General features: G+C 47.3%; 1 protein-coding gene across 1 annotated transcript in view; it reads right to left on the bottom strand.

Annotated features, from left to right (window-relative positions):
- Nucleotides 1-512: 512 nt before the first annotated feature.
- The window catches only part of LOC120044580 (glutamate receptor ionotropic, NMDA 2B-like), a 53034-nt gene continuing 33551 nt past the window's right edge, over nt 513-19995 (bottom strand). The window contains exons 5-14 of the mRNA XM_038989243.1: nt 19435-19549; nt 17920-18128; nt 16919-17090; nt 14457-14610; nt 14041-14166; nt 12476-12705; nt 12072-12232; nt 11088-11275; nt 8831-9069; nt 513-2840 (exon numbers count right to left, since the gene is read on the bottom strand). Of these exons, the coding sequence (XP_038845171.1) occupies nt 513-2840; nt 8831-9069; nt 11088-11275; nt 12072-12232; nt 12476-12705; nt 14041-14166; nt 14457-14610; nt 16919-17090; nt 17920-18128; nt 19435-19549 (3922 nt within the window). The remainder of the gene's footprint in view (nt 2841-8830; nt 9070-11087; nt 11276-12071; nt 12233-12475; nt 12706-14040; nt 14167-14456; nt 14611-16918; nt 17091-17919; nt 18129-19434; nt 19550-19995) is intronic.

Genomic DNA, 19995 nt, shown 5'->3' with positions numbered 1-19995 from the left:
AAACTCATTTTCGGTCTTAGAGCTATCATAAACATGAGTCATGACAACATCTCCTTTCCCTAATAACACTTGACCAGATGGACACTTCACTACTCACTCACATTCCCTTCTCATAATCACTCTGTAGGTGTGACTCTGTAAGCCATTTGGCTCAAACTTGCAATATCACATTCAGAGGTGTCAATTTTGTGTTCTTTTTGAGTGTGTTGATGGCAACGGCCAAATAAATAATAGAGTTAACATAACCCTACCCACGTGTCACCTCTTGAATTCATTGTTTTGTAACAAAATAACAGGGCATGAATGTCCCCATCTTTCCTTCTAACTCACCCTGCTCTTTTCTGTCGAACCTTTTCACCATTCTGTCGTTCATCTTCTTTTCCCTGACTGTTCTCCTTCCTTGTTAAAAGTGTTGCGGTTGCAATGTGGACAGTGGTGCCTCGTCATTCCTGACTTCCCAGCACTAATGCCATGCCTCCCTCCCGCCATGCCTCCCCACCCAGTCTCCTCTCTCACACGTCTGACTCTATGCTGGAGAGTTTCTCGTACACGTGTCCGTTGCTGCCATTGAACGGGCGCTGTATTGGCCCCAAACCCAGCGTGGAGCCGTGGAGGTTCCCTCCCAGACACAGCTCCATAGGGAACCTGGGGGCCACGGTGGACATGACCCCAGCAGTGGCAGTCGCTGGCAAGAAAGACGTCACACCCACCGAGCCCCGGAAGTCACTTCGGCTGTTTTTGGGGGGCATCTGCTGCTGCTGCTGTTGCTTTTTCATGTAGTATTGTTTGGCGCCATGCAAGAGACACTGGTCATCACCAAAGGTTGGAATAAAGGGGTTTTGGTTGACCCTATCCGGGTAGAGAGATTTGGATAAGGAGTAGGTTCCTCCTCCACCTCCCTCCATCATGGCTCTTTCTCTGTCCCTCATGTCCCTCTCCCCCACTGAGCGGCGGTGAAGGCCATCGCCACCTCGGAACAAGCCGAATGGCGACCCTGCTTCTTTGGCCATCTCACCACCGTAGAACAGAGGGTCTCTGTCTCGCTCCTTCTCCCTCTCTGAGCCTCCATGCCTCTCAAATATATGGGCGAATGGGCTAACACCCTCCATGTAGCGCTCCTTCTCTTTTAAGCTGACACTTCTGGGAGGAGGCAACATCCCGCCCATTCCTACACCCCCCATGCCCCCACCGCCCCCTCCTAGATCCCCCATGACCCCCCTGACTCCGACTGCCTCCTCTTTCTGAAGGTCTACGAAGGTGTCGCACGAGTGTTGCCGTCGGAGGGGCTTTCCAAAGCCGGCAGACTTCCTACGCTGGGCTTGAGATTGAGGCTGGGCGCCTCCACTTAACCCCACAGCCCCCATGCCTCCGCCTTTCCCACCCCCCATCTGTTCCAAGAGGTGGTTGTTGTCCTCACTGATGTCGTACAGGTTGCCTGTCTTTTTGCAGCCCTCGCAGCGCATGCAGGTGGCAGAGCTGGGACGGCTGTTCCCTCCACCCCCCGAGGATCCACAACTAACCCCTCCACCGTACCCGCCTCCTCTCTCCCCCACCCCGCTGCCATGCATCGACATCTGCTTGCCCCCTCCTCCGCTGGCACGGCAGTTACGACACTCCCAGTCTCCTCCTGCCAACCCCGCCCCTGATGTGCCTCCCCCACTCTTAGACTCTGATTTCTTGGGTTTATTTTGTTTCAGGAAGTCGTCCACTGACACCAAACTGGTGCAGTTCCCCCCGCCCCCTCCACCCCCCCCTCCAGGACCATCTGTCAGATCCACATGTTCCCATTGGGGGACACCATCTTTGGGGCGGAACTGGTCTAAATAGAAATCCCTCACACTCTCTTTGTCACGGAACAGGTAGGATGTGCTCCCTGCATTGCCCCCTCCTCCTCTCTTGCGTTCGGAGGCCAGTAGGGGAGGGGAGGAGGAGCGGTGGCCGTGGTAGTGGTGGTAGCCTGTGTGGTAGGGCTTTCTCCGGTAGCCTAGCTCAATCTCATCCAGCTCTCGTCTCGACTTGGCCGAGGCGGGCCTCTTTTTCAGGCTGTCGCGATACTGCTTACGCTTTTTAGCGTTTCCCTCCAGGTTCCCGTAGGTGACAGTGTGAGTGGAGATGTCTGAAACGTCTGAACGAATGTTTCCGTCATCCTCTCTGCCCCCTCCCCCACAGTACCTGTCGTGCCCAGGGATGTAACCTGAGCTGGAGGCCCCTCCCTTGAAGGAGAACTTTCCGTACAGGTCTGAAAGTCCCGATTTGAAGCCCGGCCCGGAGGGTGGGTTCTGACCGGCAATCAGGTCAAACTTACTCATGTTCCTGTGGGTCAGGGCAGAGCGTGGCTGGGTGGTGAAGATGGGTGCCACTCCTCCCCCTAAACTGTCACAGTCAAACATGCCCCCTTCCAGAGAGCTGTTGCTGCCCAGGCTGTGGGGTCTGTTAAGTGGTGGGCCGCTGAGCCCCAGGGCAGAGCCTCCATGGTGGTGCAGGTAGTGGTCCTGGTACAGGTTGCTGTCCTTCAGGTGGAGGTTCCCGAACGTCCTCTCCACCTCGTTGATGTAGTCGCTGAACATGTTATCCTCCGGCATGTACGGAGGCTTGCAGTCCGAGTGACCTGCCAGGCTGCGGCGGTGCTCAGAGATGTCGTAGACGGATGACTCACGACGAATAAAGTCCAGGGCACTGTGAGGTGAGCCGTTAACCCCGGACAGGGAGGCCATGTTCTTAGCAGTTCGGAGCAGACGCAGGATGTTGGATTGGGTGTTGTTCATGGTGACCGATGGAGAGTCGAGAGCTGAGCTGCTCTTCTCCTCGATCTGAACCCCGTGGATGCAGCTGTAGATGCCCTGTGAGTGAAGAGGGTCATTAAGCAGCATTAGAGAGGGTAAGGGAGAGTCAGAGGCAGAATAAAGGATAACTAAAAATAGGGCTTCTAAGAGTAGACTGAGGAGAATGAGAGGGAAACAGAGACTGTTAAATAACACAGACATGTACATAGCCTACGCAACTGTTGAACATTAGACCGTGGAACATGCACTACACATAATATCTACACTACTGGTCAAAAGTTTTAGAACACCTACTTATTCAATGGTTTTTCTTAATTTTTACTATTTTCTACATTGTAGAACAATAGTGAAGACATCAAAACTATGAAATAACACATATGGAATCATGTAGTAACCAAGAAAGTGTTAAAAATCTAAATATATTTTATATTTGAGGTTCTTCAAATAGCCACCCTTTGCCTTGATGACAGCGTTGCACACTCTTGGCATTCTCTCAACCGGCTTCACCTGGCATGCTTTTCCAACAGTCTTGAAGGAGTTCCCACATATGCTGAGCACTTGTTGGCTGCTTTCCTTCACTCTGCGGTCCAACTCATCCCAAACCATCTCAATTTGCTTGAGGTTGGGTGATTGTGGAGGCCAGGTCATCTGATGCAGCACTCCATCACTCTCCTTCTTGGTAAAATAGCCCTTACACATCCTGTAGGTGTGTTGGGTCATTGTCCTGTTGAAAAACCAATGATAGTCCCACTAAGCCCAAACCAGATGGGATGGCGTATCGCTGCAGAATGCTGTGGTAGCCATGCTGGTTAAGTGTGCCTTGAATTCTAAATAAATCACAGACAGTGTCACCAGCAAAGCACCCCCACACCTCCTCCTCCATGCTTTACGGTGGGAAATACACATGCGGAGATCATCCGTTCACCCACAACGCGTCTCACAAAGACACGGCAGTTGGAACCAAAAATCGCTAATTTGTACTCCAGACCAAAGGACAAATTTCCACCAGTCTAATGTCCATTGCTCGTGTTTCTTGGCCCAAGCAAGTCTCTTCTTATTATTGGTGTCCTTTAGTAGTGGTTTCTTTGCAGCAATTCAACCATGAAGGGATGATTCACACAGTCTCATCTGAGCAGTTGATGTTGAGATGTGTCTGTTACTTGAACTCTGTGAAGCATTTATTTGGGCTGCAATTTCTGAGGCTGGTAACTCTAATGAACTTATCCTCTGCACCAGAGGTAACTCTGGGTCTTCCATTCCTGTGGCGGTCCTCATGAAAGCCAGTTTCCTCAAAGTGCTTAATGGTTTTTGCGACTGCACTTGAAGAAACTTTCAAAGTTCTTGAAATGTTCAATATTGACTGACCTTCATGTCTTAAAGTAATGATGGACTGTCATTTCTCTTTGCTTATTTGACCTGTTCTTGCCATAATATGGACTTTTGGTATTATATATGGTATTTTACCAAATAGGACTATCTTCTGTATACCACCCCTACCTTGTCACAACACAACTGATTGGCTCAAACACATTAAGAAGGAAAGAAATTCCACAAATTAACTTTTAAGAAGGCACACCTGATAATTGAAATGACTTCCAGGTGACTACCTCATGAAGCTGGTTGAGAGAATGCCAAGCGTGTGCAAAGCTGTCAGCAAGGCAAAGAGTGGCTATTTGAAGAATCTCAAATGTCAAATATATTTTTATTTGTTTAACACTGTTTTGGTTACTACATGATTCCATATGTGTTATTTCATAGTTTTGATGTCTTCACTACTATTCTACAATGTAGAAAATAGTAAAAATAAAGAAAAACCCTTGAATGAGTAGGTGTTCTAAAACTTTGGACCAATAGTGAAAACAGAGATGAGTAAAGAAGTGTCCACTTCTAGTACCTCTGGTTTTGACTCCTTGTTTATTGTTTCTCCATTAAGTGGTAAAATACAGATTCACATGGACTGAATGTAATAAATCTAACGTATTTCTACTGTATGTGGGTATATGAGACAGGAGAGCATGAGAAAGTAGGAGAGAGGAGAGGATGGGGAGATGATTGATAATGACAGAGATGCAGTAAAGCCCTGTGGGTCTCAGCGGTCAATACCGTCAATCAATGTGATTAGAATTCAGCTGAACAATACCCCGTGGCAGTTAATAAATACCCCCGGCATCGACTGTAGACCGTCATGCAATAACATAAAACTCCAGAGAGAGGATGAGGCCATGAAACACTGACATAATGATGACAGAAAGACAAACCGTGCTATTTGCATCCTGTGATGTACAATACAATATTCAAATACAAATGGATGGAGAGTGGGGTGAACGAGGTGCGACAGATGGATGAGTGAGATCAAATCAATCTCACCCATGATTCTTTTGTTATTTTGTCTGGGAAATGATAGCAGAGGTAATAGGACCCTTTGGCCGCCATTAAAGGTCAAAGGTATACTGGTAAATGGCAATGATTCCTTAACAGGGTCATTTTCATGTCATCTGTCCTCTCTCTCAGCCTTGATGCCATGACAACCATGATGCCAACTTTGTTCCTTGTCAACTCTTTCATCACTTTTGACATCTCCCCCTTTTAACTGTTAGTCATTGGTTGTCTCTGTGGTACTGTATCTCTCTTACTCCTCCTTCTGCCTCTTTGTTTCATCAATGTGCCCTCCATTGCTCCGTTTTGATGTGGCCATGAGCCTGCCATACCACTATTCTTCCCAGTGGCGTGTAATAAAAAAATGTACCAAGAAAAAATATAAAATAATATATTTTTTGTCTCTCTGTGTTTTCATAATTTTCCTTCAATTCGCAAGAGGCTGAATGTATCTCACCGGAGAAAGCATCCGAGCGAGCGAAACAGCGCCCCTCTGTCTCTGTATGTGTAGGTCATATACAGTATCTGATGCTGTCTGGTCATAAAGAGTATGCCAGCAAGCATTTTTCATCCCTTGATAAAAAAACATATAAAATAAAAGCCAATCAGTGTTGAGGTAAACTGAGTGAGCTCAACTGTGAATGGTCCTGGGGCACCAAAACAAAGTGTCAAGGGAAGCCAATATGGATTTGGCTTCACTCCAATCACATCGCATCAATAGAAATACGTCATTGACAGAAATAACCTGAATTGTTGCATCTCATTGTGTTGTTGTCCTCCGGTGGCTAGCGAGCAAGCTAAAATTGTCCCTTTTCTAAACTAGCCATGGATGGAGATATGGATTTGGACTTGGTGGTTTTACTTAATCTCCGTACTGGCCAATGAATATACAGTGATTCTGATCCAACCATAAATTCATACATTGTGTCCCTGAACTGAGAGGATGGAAGTTCAATATGTAGCTAGGTGTAGTAGGCTAATGTTAACTAGCTAACGTTGCCCATGAAAGGAAGTTGGGCTAGCGAGCAAGCATTTTAGCCAGATAGTGTAGGACAACAAAAACTAAAAGTGTGTACTGTATGTCATAGACTGCTTCGTCAACATGAAAGAGAGGAGGATGGCATTGGCGTTTCTCTACACACACACAAATCGGAATTGTGGACAGCCACATCATGTTTGGCGTATGTTGATTGGACTAAATCGTTTTTGGTATCTATTCGTTGTCACTGTATTAGACTAAGCAGAGTTGATTTGATGATGTTGAAATGTTGAAGTTGAAATGGTGCTGAAATAGTGGAGGCAGCTCCTGTATTCTTTGTGACTTGCGGTAACTCTACGTGGTTCTAAATCAACAGTTGTTTACTAGTCCAAAAACGTCAGAAACATTACTTTCTTCACCATGCTGTAGGTCATGAAACTGTTTGTTACATTCAATATGCTTTGTGGACTTCACCGGACAGATGTTGCTCTCTGGTTTTGTGATAAAACAAAGGTGCAGTTAAAATGATTCTGCCGCTGTGTCTTATTATTGTCTCGGTTTAGGCCTATATCACAGTGTCAAGGCATATGAACTAACAGGTTATAGAGCAAACAACGCAATTATCACAACACATAGGTTGTAATATGGCACTTTTCTGGCTTGGCTTCCCCAGTGATTTTACCCACGCACCGCTACTGACTCTCCCATATTCTCTGTGACATGCTGTCCTTGTGTTTACTCAACCCTCAACCCTTGGCAATGTTAGATGACATAATGTGTGCTCTGTTTGAGCTGTTAGCAGAGATGAATAAACAAAACAACAGAATGCCTTAGCATCATCAATGGTGCTTCATACTCAACTGAGATACTCCACATGCCCACATAAAGTAAACATTCACAGACTGTCTCTGGGGTTATTTGGGCAGGGACGTGTGAATGGTAATAGCTCTGGCCTGAGTGTTAGAAATGTAAAGTCATGGAGGCACCTACAATCTTTAAATGATTACAGAGTGTACATGTGGTTTCAAATTCAACGATTCGCTAGCTGCTCTGTCCTTGAGTAGCCTATATGTGGCTTTATGCAAATAATACTACAATGTGATCATTTGAAGATGCAGCGATTAGGCTTAATATATTTACAGTACTTATCTAAACTCTTAGCTAAAGTCATTAGATGGTTTCTTAAATCAATGTAATGAATTAGTTAGTGAATTAGTTACAGTGTTGCAGGTGTAAGAGGAATACCTTTGCTAACGAAGCCCTGCTTACTGTTTTTCACCAGCGCAGAGGGGGGGAACTGTAACCAACAAGGGCTTGGACACTAGACTCCGATCAGCTGTGACAGATTTCTCATTCTTACAGTGCTGAGCTTAAATGTTAATTGCGGTAATAATAATAACGTTTATTGGATTATGCTGTGAAATTAAGAAACAGAATCAATCCAGTGGCACAGGGAAAATATCAAACTAAATGAGAATGAACCAATGTGAAGCCTTACCCCAGGATTGTGAAAAGATAATAAACCATCATTTCCCTCATTGTTGTTTAATTATCCCTTGAAAATCTATTATGTGGCGATGAATTCTAATAAATAAACATATTGTAGGTTGTTTCCTCTGAATATTTTGGAGGTGCTATACAGAACCTGTGTCCTTTGGCTGTCCCCATAGGAGAACCCTTTGAAGAACACTTTTCGGTTCCAGGTAGAACCTTTTTGAGTTCCATAGAACCCAAAAGAGTTCTACCTGGAACTAAAAAGGGTTCTCCCCTATGGGGACAGCCAAAGAAGCCTTCTGGAACAGTTTTTGATTGAACTGTATTCAAGGGTCACAGATATTTACCATCACAACAACTAGGAAATAATATCATGAATACATGTCATAATGGAACCTCACACAAATGCAAACAGTAATTTTCCTCATTCTCGTTCTCATACAAATGCTAATGGTATAATCATCAACGCTTACTGACCAATCTGTCTTTGGAATGAGAAGCCAACTGTCATGGATACACACCCAAACACACACTAAAATTGACACTATAACACTAGACACAAAATAATCCACTGTTTTTCCTGTGCCCTGGTATTCAAATGAAAAGAGCAATGGATTGTGTGGCACTGTCGTAAATAAGCAACGTGGTTAACCCCAAGCGTTTCACCTTGGTGAATTACACTGGAGCCATGTCAAAACAGTTGGACTGCAAATCAAATACCTCGGGGTGACTTTGCTCCCAGGAGAACCAGTAATCTACACTCATTTCTCTGGCTGAGTGAACAATTGATTTTGGCTCAATATTTTGTAAATATTTACCCCGGATGTGAAACGGGCATTAGCATCAAAACAAAAGAAGAAAGCTGTCTGTGTTCAAACTAAACTCAGAGTTTGGCATTGGTTGGCCACTGTGGACATAAACTACATGCTGATTTCTACTATCAGTGCCTATAAGCCTTCTACTTGACCAGCTTTCCTGATGGACTACCTTTTCCAAGAATAAAGCACTCTCATTTACTGGGTATTAGAGACATTAAAGTTGATGATGTGAGGTTGATGATGAAGGTCATAACTCTAAAAAGATGCCAAAGGGTGCTGATGCAGATCACAGGACCACAGGAAGAAAACCTATGTGAAGAACAGCCATGTATGAGTGTGTGCAGACAGTTACTATGGGTGTCTGAGGTGGACTGGCTCACCCTGCTGATGGAGAAGACGAAGCCTGGCTTGCCCGTGCAGTAGCCCATGAAGCAGAAGCGCAGTTGCCAGTAGAAGGCATGCTCGGCGATGAAGGTGATGAGCGACAGAGCCATGGCCGCCCCCAGCATGTAGAAGACGCCGGCCATGTTGTCCACGTCCAGCTGGCTGCTCATCACCTCGTTCTTCTCATGGTGGCAGATCCCCGTCAGCCACATGGCCTCTAGCTCCTCCATGTCACCTGGAGAGAGGGACAGGATGGAGGGAGGAGTCAAGGAAGAGTGGTGACGGGAAGAGGAGGGAGAGTGGGGACAGGCGGGTGGAGGGAGGAGTGGGGACCGGGTATGGAGAAGGAGGGAGGAGTGGAGGGAGAGAAAGGAGGGAGTAGGAGAAGGGTGTGGAGAAGGGAGGACAGGATGTAGCAAGAGGATAAATATTGGAACGGGAGATTGATGCAAAGTGAGCAGAGAAAAGGTATAGGGATGAGGAGTAGGGAAAGACAATTGAAAATATAGGTCTGAAAATGATACCTAAAACTGTAGAGGACAAACACTTAAAGGCTAATGCATGCAAGCTTTTGGTGGCAATTTAATGAATAGAGTTTTACAATATATCTCAGTTTTCTTATTCATGACAGCACCCTTCAGATTCAGCAAATATACCCATGTGTGCGCATGACTATATGGAAATATCAGTGTGCGTGCATGATGTGTGTGTCTACGTGTCCAGCCATGTCCCAGAGTCTCTGTCTCTTTGTGGGTCACCTTGTGTAACATCAGCAGCAGTTAGTTCTGGCGGACCGTCCGTGGCAGGACTGGAGTTCGTTAACTAAGCATACATTCAGATGGCTCTGCACGTCAGCAGAGCTCTCGCATGGGACCACTGGCCCCTGAGCATCAAAAAAAAAACACACACACGCACGCACGCACGCACGCACGCACGCACGCACGCACGCACGCACGCACGCACGCACGCACGCACGCACGCACGCACGCACGCACGCACGCACGCACGCACGCACGCACGCACGCACGCACACACACACACACACACACACACACACACACACACACACACACACACACACAGAGATGATCGAACTCAGGGCCCACTGCCTGCTGTGCCTGCATGGCTCCTGGACGACAAGGGCGACTGGTGTGAGAGATGGGGCTCAGTGGCGTCTGTGAGACCAGAGCTCCCTGGGGCCCTAGGCATCCTCCTATGCTCTAAGTGACTGTCTGTGAGCCTCATCATCAAACCAGCCAGGCCCCCGTCTGCACCCGTCAAAGGCCCCTGGTCTCTCAGCGCATGAGGATCGCTTTCTCAATCTAGGTCACACTGAAAGGAGTGCATTTTGGGGCGTGTCAATGTGACATTGAGGGCCACTTGCTAAGTTTTGGCTGGTTGTACACAGGGGACGGCACCCGACGATGACCCATACTCACACATTCACACATGAGAAAATCTACAGGAAACTGTATACTATACACACACACAATAACATATTGTCACCGATCCCTAAATACAGAAAACACACTCCTTATCCAAAGCTTATAAACAGGTCTTAAAACACACCTGTACATTCAGTAGACAGACACAGAGACTTACACACACAGTCTGTGGGCTGACCCACATTCACACACACCCCTTGTCCACAGAGAAACAGAGACCTACACACACACAGTCTTCGTAGGGCTGACCCACATTCACACACACCCCTTGTCCACAGAGTGTAGAATACACCAGCAGCTTTACTGGCACCTCTAACTAGGACACTATAGTGGGGCCTGGAGGGGCCTTGGTACAGGATCCTCAAGAAAGGCTGGAACACACCCAGATAAAGTGGCTCCAGCACAGACAAGCTGCAGAGAGAAAAACGACTTCTATATGGCTTCGAATGCAGCTCTGACTGGTGCTCAATCAAGGTGGGACACAGCCTTACTATACACAATATAACATACATAGACAATACCTGTAGGATTGTGTGTTCTAAATTTTAGCCAGTTGGCAAGTATTCCAAAAGTATACAGTCATCTACAATTCCATGTGGAAACATTACAACAGCACACTCTCAAATCATTTCCCAATCTTTTTGTTTTATTGCATTTCTCTTCGGAGGAAGGCAAGTAATCTGACCGGAAAAACTTGGCTGTTTTCCATCAAAGAACACCATTAAAACCCTCAGTAAAATGGCACGACTCCCTAGCTGAAATACATGAAGTCAAACTGTATGTAATTCTAACTGAGCGCCGATCTCACCGTCTCCAAAGAGCTGAAGGATGGCCAGGTCGACGTGTCTCTTCCAGCCAGACTCCTTCTGGATGGCGATGCCGTAGCCCGTGGAGGCAAACACCTTCCCACTGCCGATGGTCACCAGCTTACAGCCCTCGTCCCTCCCGGCCATGTAGTTCAGCACTGCTGCGTCGTAGATGAAGGCGTCCAGTTTACTAATGAGAGAATTTACAGTAATCACTTCTGGCCTAGCTTTACACTGTAACTACTCATCCCAATTAACCTGCTAAGTAGCCCTAATGTTGTGATAAGGATAATAGACTTCTGCCTGCTTTGCCAAGGGCTACAGTTGTCACGTACTGTATAATGTTAGACACTGTTGTGCTGGGAAATGAATAAAACCAGAGCTTTTAATGAGAAACAAGGAGAATAATTCAACTAAAATATAAAAAAATAGATAAAAGAAAATAGAATACATGTTCCCCTATTGCCCCAGTCTAAGGCTCCATTCCCCCATTCCCCCAGTCTAAGGCCCCATTCCCCCATCCCCCCAGTCTAAGGCCCCATTCTAAGGCCCCATTCCCCCAGTCTAAGGTCCCATTCCCCCATCCCCCCAGTCTAAGGCCCTATTTTAAGGTCACATTCCCTCATTCCCCCAGTCTAAGGCCCCATTCCCCCATCCCCCCAGTCTTAGGCCCTATTTTAAGGTCACATTCCCTCATTCCCCCAGTCTAAGGTCCCATTCCCCCATCCCCCCAGTCTAAGGCCCTATTTTAAGGTCACATTCCCTCATTCCCCCAGTCTAAGGCCCCATTCCCCCATCCCCCCAGTCTAAGGCCCTATTTTAAGGTCACATTCCCTCATTCCCCCAGTCTAAGGCCCCATTCCCCCATCCCCCCAGTCTTAGGCCCTATTTTAAGGTCACATTCCCTCATTCCCCCAGTCTAAGGCCCCATTCCCCCATCCCCCCAGTCTAAGGCCCTATTTTAAGGCCCCATTCCCCCTGCTCACCCAGTCTTCAGACCATAGAGGGCCTCGTCCACATTCTTCTGGTGGAACTTGATCATGTATCCATGCATCTCCTTGTAGTTGTTCTTGATGTTCCTTTCCGTGCTGCCGTTAGGGACCGTCCCAAACCGGAATGGAGGGGAGAAGTCATTGGGTCTCTGGAACTGAGGGGAGGAGAGAGAGAGAGAGAGAGAGAGAGAGACGGAGCGAGAGAGATGAGATAAGAGGTGTAGAAAAAATGATGGCGTGAAGAAAGTGGTGGCAGGCAGAGGACAGAGCGAGAGATAGAAATCAAGGGAATCAAGGAAAGATGGACAGTGAGATGGAATGGAGGTGAGATAAGGAGAGGAGAGAGATAGTAAGAAAGAGCGAGTAAAGGACTAATGAAGTTTAATGACAGGCCTTACCTTCTTGTCGCTGAGTCCAGACACCTGGTCCACATACTCCTCCTGGATCATGAAGGCTGCCAGGTTGGCAGTGTAGGAGGCCAGGAAGATGACAGCGAAGAAGGCCCACACCGACACCATGATCTTACTGGTCCAACCCTTGGGGTTCTGCACTGGGACAGAGTTGTTGAAGACCAGACCCCACAGCAGCCAGATGGCCTTGCCGATGGTGAAGGAGGGCCCTCCAGGCTCTGATGGAGAGACAGGTAGTGATCACAATGAGCAATGGTCTCAGGGAGGCGTCTCAGTGTTGTAGTTATGTTGTGGTTAGCTGTAGGGTCATGAAGCACAATGTGGCTAGGGAAGCTGAAGGAGCACGACTGATTGGACCACGGTGCTGTGTCATTCTGATAAACACCTGGGTAAGTGTGTTGTAGTGCAGATGAGGCTTTAGTCCACTACTAAGTATGCCTATTGTTGTTTAATATATGTGTGCTGTGGTTCTGTCACTACCACACAAGATTGAATCCATCATGATAATATTGTTTGGCACATCAGTTGTATTTATTGTTCTGTAAGTAGCCACCATGAGTATCACTAGTTGGAATCCAACATTTGATCCAATTCGCACAAACACTGAATTCCCAAGACTACTGTATGACCAGCTAACAATAGCATTCCTACAACGCTTTAGGAAAGAGGGTCTTATTCTCCAGAACATGAAGGATGAGAGAGATTAAAAAAAGATATGGTCTCTAAATATAGTCCCATCATGAATAGGATGGAGAGACATTGATTATTTCTTTTAAGCTGGGAGATGTAATAAAAACGGGCCCATTCCTGTCAGGCCTGACATGTGATTCCTGAGAATATGGAAATGCATGTAAAACACAGGGCCCACATTAAAATACATGAAAATCCAGGGGAGGCGTGTTGAAGTCAATGATTAGAGACTTCACCTGCACTAGGCTCTGAGAGGTGAAGGAAGACAGGATGTGGGGCTGGGGAGGGACTGGGGAGGAGGAGGGGTTGTGGAGGAGGGGCTGGGGAGGAGGAGGGGCTGGGGAGGAGGGACTGGGGAGGAGGGGCTGGGGATGGGCTGGGGAGGAGGGGCTGGGGAAGAGGAGGGGCTGGGGAAGAGGAGGGGCTGGGGAAGAGGAGGGGCTGGGGAAGAGGAGGGGCTGGGGAAGAGGATGGGCTAGGGAGGAGGGTGGTCAGGGTTTACTGGCTGCCATGTGGGAGTTGGGGAAGGTCACTGCGCAGAGCAGTGTGTGTGTGTGTGTGTGTGTGTGTGTGTGTGTGTGTGTGAGAGAGAGAGAGAGAGAGAGAGAGAGAGAGAGAGAGAGAGAGAGAGAGAGAGAGAGAGAGAGAGAGAGAGAGAGAGAGAGAGAGAGAGAGAGAGAGAGAGAGAGAGAGAGAGAGAGAGAGAGAGAGAGAGAGAGAGAGAGAGAGAGAGAGAGTAAGTGAGCGAGCAGGCAAGTGAGAGAATGAGGAAGAGAAGAGAAAAATATGTATGTGTGTGTGTATGCGCGTGTATGCATTTGTAAGAGAGATGTTCATTCCGGTGTGGAGCCAGACCCTCTCACCTCTACCGTCAGCCAGACAGCGGTTGTAGCCCACAGGGCTGAGGTACTCAAACACAAACACAGCAATCGCCGACACCAGCAGCAGCATCACGAACATCATCACCCACACATCAGCACTGAAGGGCTCTGAGAGAGAGGCAGAGAGAAAGAGAAAGGCCAACGGAGGGAGGGCGAGAGAGAGAAAAATATGCAAATGAAGAGTACACAGAGAAACAAAAAGTGAGTGAGATAGAGGCGAGAGAGAGGAAGTCAGAGAGAGAGAGAGTAGGAAAGAAAAGATTGGAGGGGAATGAGACAGACAGAAAGAGAGAGAGTTAAGCACATTATAATTCAGTCTCAGTACACACTGGACGGAACGTTTGGGTGATACTGTAAAGTTGGCAGCGTTGGCAGAGTCTGTTGTGGGTCACACTCACCGAGGAAGGCAGAGGGCGAGACGGTGCCGTTGCTACGGGATACCATGACGCTGATGCCCGTCTCGATGAAGGGCACCGAGAAGTCAATTACCTCTGACCTCTCCTTGTTGATGGTGAGGGAGCCCACAGCCATGTGGGCCTTCTTTGTCTCCACCTGAGAGAGAGAGAGGTGGAGAGAGAGACGGTAGGGAGACAGGGAGAAACAGTAGGGAGAGAGGGAGTGAGAGAGAACGAGAAAGGTCAATGAGAGACAGTTTCTACACATCAAGAACAGTCAAAGTAGAGACTTGTGATCCCCAGTGCGGGAGGGGAAGGAGAGAGAAACAGAACGACGGAGGTGAGGCAGAACAGACAGAACGAGGGAGGGAGAGAGACAGAACGAGGGAGGGAGGGAGAAAGACAGAACGAGGGAGGGAGAGACAGACAGAATGAAGGAGGGAGAGAGAGAACGAGGGAGGGGAGCGAGCGAGAGACAGACAGAATGAAGGAGGGAGAGAGAGAACGAGGGAGGGGAGGGAGAGACAGACAGAACGAGGGAGGGAGAGAGAGAACGAGGGTGGGAGGGAGAAACAGACATGAACAAGGTAGGGAGAGAGAGAACGAGGGGGAGGAGGAGACAGACAGAACGAGGGAGGGAGAATTGGGTTACCACAGTGGGTCACAGCAGCTTGAAATAGCCACCCCATTGCCATTGCCTCCTCCTTCCTCTCCTCCCTGCTTTCCATCCCTCCCTTCGTGCCCCTCCATCTCTACAGGTATATTTAGCCCTAAATACCTGGGCCCTACAGCACCGGGGTAAAGTGGGACAGAACTGACTGAGTTAATAAGGTATGAATGTGAATGACAGAGGGAGGGAAAGAGAGGGGGAGTGAGACTTTTTCTTTTACCTGTGGTCTGTAGGTTTGCGTGCCAAGGATTTGCTTGTGTTAGTGTGTGTGTCCCCAGGGGGGGGCAAGTCTGTCCAGCAGTGTACCCACTTCCTCTCTCTTTCCGTATTCTCCCTCCCACGGCTTGTACTCTCTCCGTTATGAAAGTGACCTATGTGGGTGGTACTGGGAATGAGCGAGCGAGCGAGAATTCTTGCGTGTGTGTTCTGTGTTCACGTCTGTTGATGTTTGAAGCCAAACTCATGTAATCAAGAGTTTTGCCTCAAATATTTTGGATTACGAGGATTAGTGGCTGCCTTCACTCCATCAATGCCGACACCAGTGAGCAAAATGAAGTCAGCACAAAATGGAGCGGAGGGACCAACTTTAACCCTGCAGTGACTTCTCTCTTTTATGCACAGCTCTGGTACATTGTGTAAGTCAAGAGGCATCTATGTGATCCACGCGGTCGTCGTGTGTACATCTGGGGTCATTAAGAGAGTGAGATACGTCCTCTGAGCGGCGCTGGGACGGACGCTTTATTCCATTAACATTCCTCTTCTAGGTGGAATAGAGACGGTACACCAGCATCCTTTTAGTCCACATGAAACACACCCCTTTATAACAGGTGACCGTTCTGGGCTTGGAGGCCCAGTATCCATATTAAATCTAAGTGGCTTTGAATAAGAGAGTCTGCTAAATGGCTGAAATGTATAATGTCAATGTGGATTATACTGTAGTAGGACAGTGGATATGTAGTCCTGTCTATGACAGTGGATATGTAGTCCTGTCTATGACAGTGGATATGTAGTCCTGTCTATGACAGTGGATATGTAGTCCTGTCTATGACAGTGGATATGTAGTCCTGTCTATGACAGTGGATATGTAGTCCTGTCTATGACAGTGGATATGTAGTCCTGTCTATGACAGTGGATATGTAGTCCTGTCTATGACAGTGGATATGTAGTCCTGTCTATGACAGTGGAAGGTTATTCCAACCAGAACATCCTCTGCTACAGTAAACTTACACTATGTATTTCTACCTACAGCGTTACCAAGGTGAGGAGCAACATTAGAACTTTCCTAAAGTTAGAACAAAGTTGTAAAGTAAAAACTCTGCTACTCTCTGCCTCAGTGCAGCTGCTGCTACTGCTGTAAATCAGAACTGACAACAACCTTACCTTGGGACCAATGTCGATTACGCAACATCTTTATAACACGAACTGGACTTTCATGGTAGACTGCTCTTTACCCTTGAGTGAGGTACTTAACCTGACTGACATTAGCTAATGCCCAAATGAACAAACTGGTGACATGGAAGTGGAAGAGGAACGTCTGTCTATAAGTCACTCAGAATGAGTTTCCCTTCCAGGTAGCTCCAAGTTAATAACAGAGGGCATGATTCCTGTTGGGATAGCCACTGACACAGATACAGACACAGACACAGACATTGGCAGACAAACAGAGACAGACAAACATAAGATACAGTAGACAGATTGATACCTGCAGACTGCTAAACAGACAGACTGACACAGGTAGCTAATCCCCATGACACCATCATACACAGACAGACTAGCTGCCGCTCCGGAGGCCCACCTCTCCCACCATGCCGTTCCAGGTGCCGTTGATCTTCTTGCCGTGTTTTCCGTTGGTCACCAGGTAGAGGTCGTAGGTGAACTTGACGTACTTGGCGATCTTCTTCAGGATGTCGATGCAGAAACCCTTACAGCAGCGCTTGATATAGATCCCAGAGTCCACGGTTTTATTTCTAAGAGAGAGACATAGAAAGAGAGAGGGAAAGAGCGAGGGAGGAGGAGAGCGGCAGAGAAAGGAGAAAAGCATGCAGAGAATTAGGGTAGCATAAAATGGAGGAAAGGAAGAGAGAAAACAACGGAACAGAAGAGGGGGAGATATAGTAGGGGAAAGTGCAACAGGAATAGACAGACTGAGCAAACGTAAAAAAATATGTAAAAGGTGAGAGGGAGAACAATAGGCCTTATTAACACCGGGCATTCATACATCTCCAGGCGGCAGGCAAAGATATTTTTTCCATGCTGAACAACGTATGTTGAGACAGATTAGACGGAGGGGAACATTATCAGCATGCTTAAAGCGTTCGGCTTTCTAGAGACTTTAACAGAGCTCTTCCTACCCCGCTAGCCTGGATTTGGATACCATCATGGCCATGTTGCCACGGCAGAGTGAGACAGGGTGGAGAGAGGAACATATTGAGACACAGGACATGACGTACCCACACAGTTAGAGGCTTAATACAACTCAGTACAGATGTAGAGATACTGGAGGCAGATGGCAGATACTCATAAAGTACTGAGGGTTTAAAGGCTTTTATGGTGGATACTGGGGAACACTATAAGGGGCATAACTAGAATTATTATACATCTTAAAATTATAGATTTGGACACTGCTTTGACATCAATACTTTACATTATAGTTGAATACATTGTTGTGAATACATTGTTGTGGAATTGTGATAATTTCTGTGATATTATACACATTACAGTTGCATTAAGGATATACATTGTGTAACAGACATTGTACGTGGCATTAGACAGTGTTGTGGAGAGTTTTCCCCTCACATTGTTTGGAGCTGTCTCCTGCAGGGCACAGTGTTCCTCATACACGTGCCACTGAGGGGGTCAACGTCCTCCACGATGACGAACGGAGCCTCCTCCAGCGTAACGATGGAAAGGTGGTCGTCCTCCCGGCTCTCTGCCCCTGAGTAGATCTCAAAGCGAGGCCAGACGTGGTACTTCATGGACAGGGAGCCGTTCTCCCACTTCCCCACCTGAGACAGTAAGCAAACACACTCCATAAGGCTGGCTTCTGTGTTCACATTGGAATTCTGGTTTGGATTCAGATTGATGTTTGCATTTGGGGGGACTTTTTGCCAATGTATATTTGGTTGGCAATAGCGTTATGAAAATGGGCCCCTTGAAAAATGCATTTAAATTCAAACTGCTACTTCTTTGCCAAATTATTATTATAATAAGGAAGCATTAATGAGCCTTAAACATGTCATGATAACACACAAACACCAGAACAGTGGGGGACAGAGTGAGTGAATGACTGAAAGAAAGGAAGAAGAGTGAGTTGAACAACTGTGACTTGTTTTATCACGTCAGCAGGCGGTTGGCCAGAGAGCAACCAGAGACGAGGACTGGGACACATAGCACACTGGGTAGGAGAAAGGTTAACGTGAAGGACGGCAGAGGAACGGGGGAAAGAGAGTTGAATTCAGAACGAGGGGGAATGACAGAGAGAGGTAGAGAGGGAGGAGAGGTAATTCGTATGCAAATGAAAGCACTCCTGGACCAGAGTGTCCAACTCGATTCCTGGAGGATCCTCCAATCCCTCCAATCCCCAGCTCTGAATTAGCACCATCATTTACTCAATTTTCACCATCACTGCCGCCGACAAATCATACCTGAAGACTCTGTCTTTTGCCCTCTACTCCAACAGCAGCTAACGGGCACTTATTTCAGGGAATGGCTGGGTGTAAATGTATATGGATGATCAACTAATGGGGCCTGTCAAGATGGGAGATGGACAAGGAGTTGGTGCACGTCCGTGCATGCACACAGACCCATTCTCTCTCTCTCACTCACTCACTCACTCACTCACTCACTCACTCACTCACTCACTCACTCACTCACTCACTCACTCACTCACTCACTCACTCACTCACTCACTCACTTACTCACTCACACACTCACACACACACACACACACACACACACACACACACACACACACACACACACACACACACACACACACACACACACACACACAGGAGAGGGGAGAAAAATACAGAATAATAGGAGGAAGAAGTAGAGCAAGAGAAAGAAAGAGACATACAGTGAGACGTAGAAATACACACACACACACACACACACACACACACAGACACACACACACACACACACACACACACACACACACACACACACACACACACACACACACACACACACACACACACACACACACACACACACAGACACACACACACACACACACACACACACACACACACACACACACACACACAGACACAGACACAGACACACCGTACAGAGCTGAAGCCTTACCTTGTCCCACTGCCTCATCTTGTCCAGTAGGATGATGACCAGTTTGGGATGCATCTGGTAGCCGTCCTCACTGAAGGACAGGTTCCGGCCCTCAAACGTGACGTTCATCAGGTACCTGGACAGGAACAGAGATTCAGATTAGTAAGGCTCTTATTCCCACACACAGAGTAGAGTGGCGATATGGGTGCAGTGAAAATAGAATAAAATAGAATACAGCAGAATAGGATAGAATAGAACAGAGAGCATGTCTACTGTATGGCTGCAGTGAGGAGGCAGACAGGACTGCAACAGTCTCCTGGCTGATCATGACATTGCAACCCCTTCCAATGTGCTTCTGTTTCATGTCAGCGGTTTCTAGTGTGTGTGTGTGTGTGTGTGTGTGTGTGTGTGTGTGTGTGTGTGTGTGTGTGTGTGTGTGTGTGTGTGTGTGTGTGTGTGTGTGTGTGTGTGTGTGTGTGTGTGTGTGTGTGTGTGTGTGTGTGTGTGTGTAAGAACGTGTTTTTGCCAGGTGAGCTCAAATAATTTCTCTGCCACCTCCCATTCTACTCTCCTCTTCTGCCT

The sequence above is a fragment of the Salvelinus namaycush genome, chromosome 3 (assembly GCF_016432855.1).
Source record: "Salvelinus namaycush isolate Seneca chromosome 3, SaNama_1.0, whole genome shotgun sequence".
Classification (NCBI taxonomy): domain Eukaryota; kingdom Metazoa; phylum Chordata; class Actinopteri; order Salmoniformes; family Salmonidae; genus Salvelinus; species Salvelinus namaycush.
Note: the sequence above shows the minus strand (reverse complement) of the source record. Positions and strands in the feature narration are given on the sequence as shown.